This window comes from Lactuca virosa, chromosome 3 (assembly GCF_052849685.1).
Source record: "Lactuca virosa cultivar CGN04683 chromosome 3, Lactuca_virosa_CGN04683_v6, whole genome shotgun sequence".
NCBI classification, from domain to species: domain Eukaryota; kingdom Viridiplantae; phylum Streptophyta; class Magnoliopsida; order Asterales; family Asteraceae; genus Lactuca; species Lactuca virosa.
The window spans coordinates 368,549,067-368,550,926 of NC_136428.1; the positions used below are offsets into that span (position 1 = coordinate 368,549,067).

Sequence of the window (1,860 nt, forward strand, 5' to 3'; positions counted from 1 at the left end):
ATAACAAATTCTCGAACAAGCAACTGAAGAATTAAAACAAAAAATATATTAATTCTTATAGAATACATGTAACAATTGCTAAGAATTACATTTATTGTTAATGAATAAAACTAAAAAACTTTCAAATCGAAAAAAAAAACATCAAAATCTAACAAATACACTAATTTATTCTAAAAGAATAATGTTGCTAAGAGGCGTCGTTCAAATTTCGTGGTGCGTTCTTCAAGCATCAACTTCTGTCAAAACAAAACCAAATTGTAGTTTAAATTCCAACAGAATTGGAATTCATGATTCCATTCCAACAGAATTGGAATTCATGATTCCATTCCAACAGAAATAATGAATGAAAATAAAATCTGGGATAGAGTATACAAAATCTGTGTCCAGCATTCTTCAGCATCCTGATGTAATCAAAACTCGTGTCAAATATATAAAATAAAAAATTTTAAGTAGTGAATGTGATAGAAATAATGAATGAAAATAAAAGAAACCTGTTGCATAAAGGACCCATTATGCAGCTGGCCAAACTGAGGATATTTTTTCCGCAATACCTATGAAATTATAACATATATAACTTCATTACATAATGTTAATTACATATTTATTGTATTGTAACAAAAATAAAAATTGTAAGAGTTATTGAGAAAAAATAGTACCATCCAGAACTGCATTGGTGCAACTGGCTTAACATTTTTATCAAGCTCGCTAAACAAGTCTCTTGTTGCAACAGTCAAAAGATGAGAAGACTGATCTAAATCATTGCTTCTTCCAGATTGAGGATACCTGAGCAATAAATCAGTGTTCAAAAACATTCAATGGATTAAAATACAATTCAACATTACTAACACAAAAAGAAATAAGAAATCTCACTCAATTAATGCAGATTTGAGCTCAGGAACCGAATGCAAGCATTGGACTGTGGAGTTCATGTAACAGGTATTTCCCAAATTGAATAATCCAGCAGAATGACCCTAATAAAACATTATGACAAATTGGCAATAAAATTCAATCTGTAACTTTAAGAGAATTTGAAAATAAGTCAAGAACCCTACCACAACAACTACTTGTTCTGCTTCTGGAAGGTCTTCCATAAAAACTGGACTCTTTTCAGGGGCGTTCACAATCTCATCTGCTGTTCCCATCATCATCAACCTTTGCCCCTATAACGAAGAACACGCCGTTCAATTTCCAATCAATAGAATCAAAACTATGCATGATCAAACACGCACAAAATCAACCAAACAAATAAAACAAAAATTCAAAATTCGTGAATGCCACATGCAATACCGGAAATCAAATAATTTGGGGATCAAAGTAACAAAAAAGTTGGAACTAGTAATCAATACGATTAAACTGAGTGTAATCAACCATTCACCTTGATAACGATACGCTTAACATCTTTAAGAAATCCGCGAGTTGGATCGATTGCGTCCATTGTAGAAAGCTTAAAGTGTGTGTGTGTATCTCTGTGTGTGTGATTTGGCACCTGTCTTCTTCGACGAATGAGATAACGACGAGGAAACTCGTTTACGACTCTCTAATCGTGTGATGTGTTGTTTTGTTTGCTTGGAGGAAAGGGCTTTCGATTGTGGCCGAGAGATGAGCGATTGAGAGAGAGAGGCGGCCAATCCGACATATTTATAAATCATTAATCACGAATCTGATAGTCGGTCGACGTGCTAGAGTTGGAGATGGCGATGACAATCAATTTTTGTAGAACTCAAGATCGATTTTGTAGTCCATTCTAATTTTGCAGATCGGGACCGAGATTTAAATTGGAGAGATTAGGTCAATACCAAGATTATAGCGATTAATTTTGGAAGTTACTAAACAAATTACTAAATTACCCTTATTTATTTA

The 1,860-nt window shown here is 33.3% G+C and overlaps 1 protein-coding gene across 1 annotated transcript; it reads right to left on the reverse strand.

The window, feature by feature from the left end:
- Nucleotides 1-314: 314 nt before the first annotated feature.
- Nucleotides 315-1,435, reverse strand: LOC145164926 (ubiquitin carboxyl-terminal hydrolase 7-like). Its single transcript, XM_079083583.1, has 6 exons — nt 1,376-1,435; nt 1,065-1,160; nt 871-971; nt 657-783; nt 492-551; nt 315-401 (listed from the first exon to the last, which is right to left on the reverse strand). The coding sequence occupies exons 1-6, from the start codon at nt 1,433-1,435 to the stop codon at nt 315-317; spliced, it is 531 nt and encodes a 176-aa protein (XP_078939709.1).
- Nucleotides 1,436-1,860: the final 425 nt, after the last annotated feature.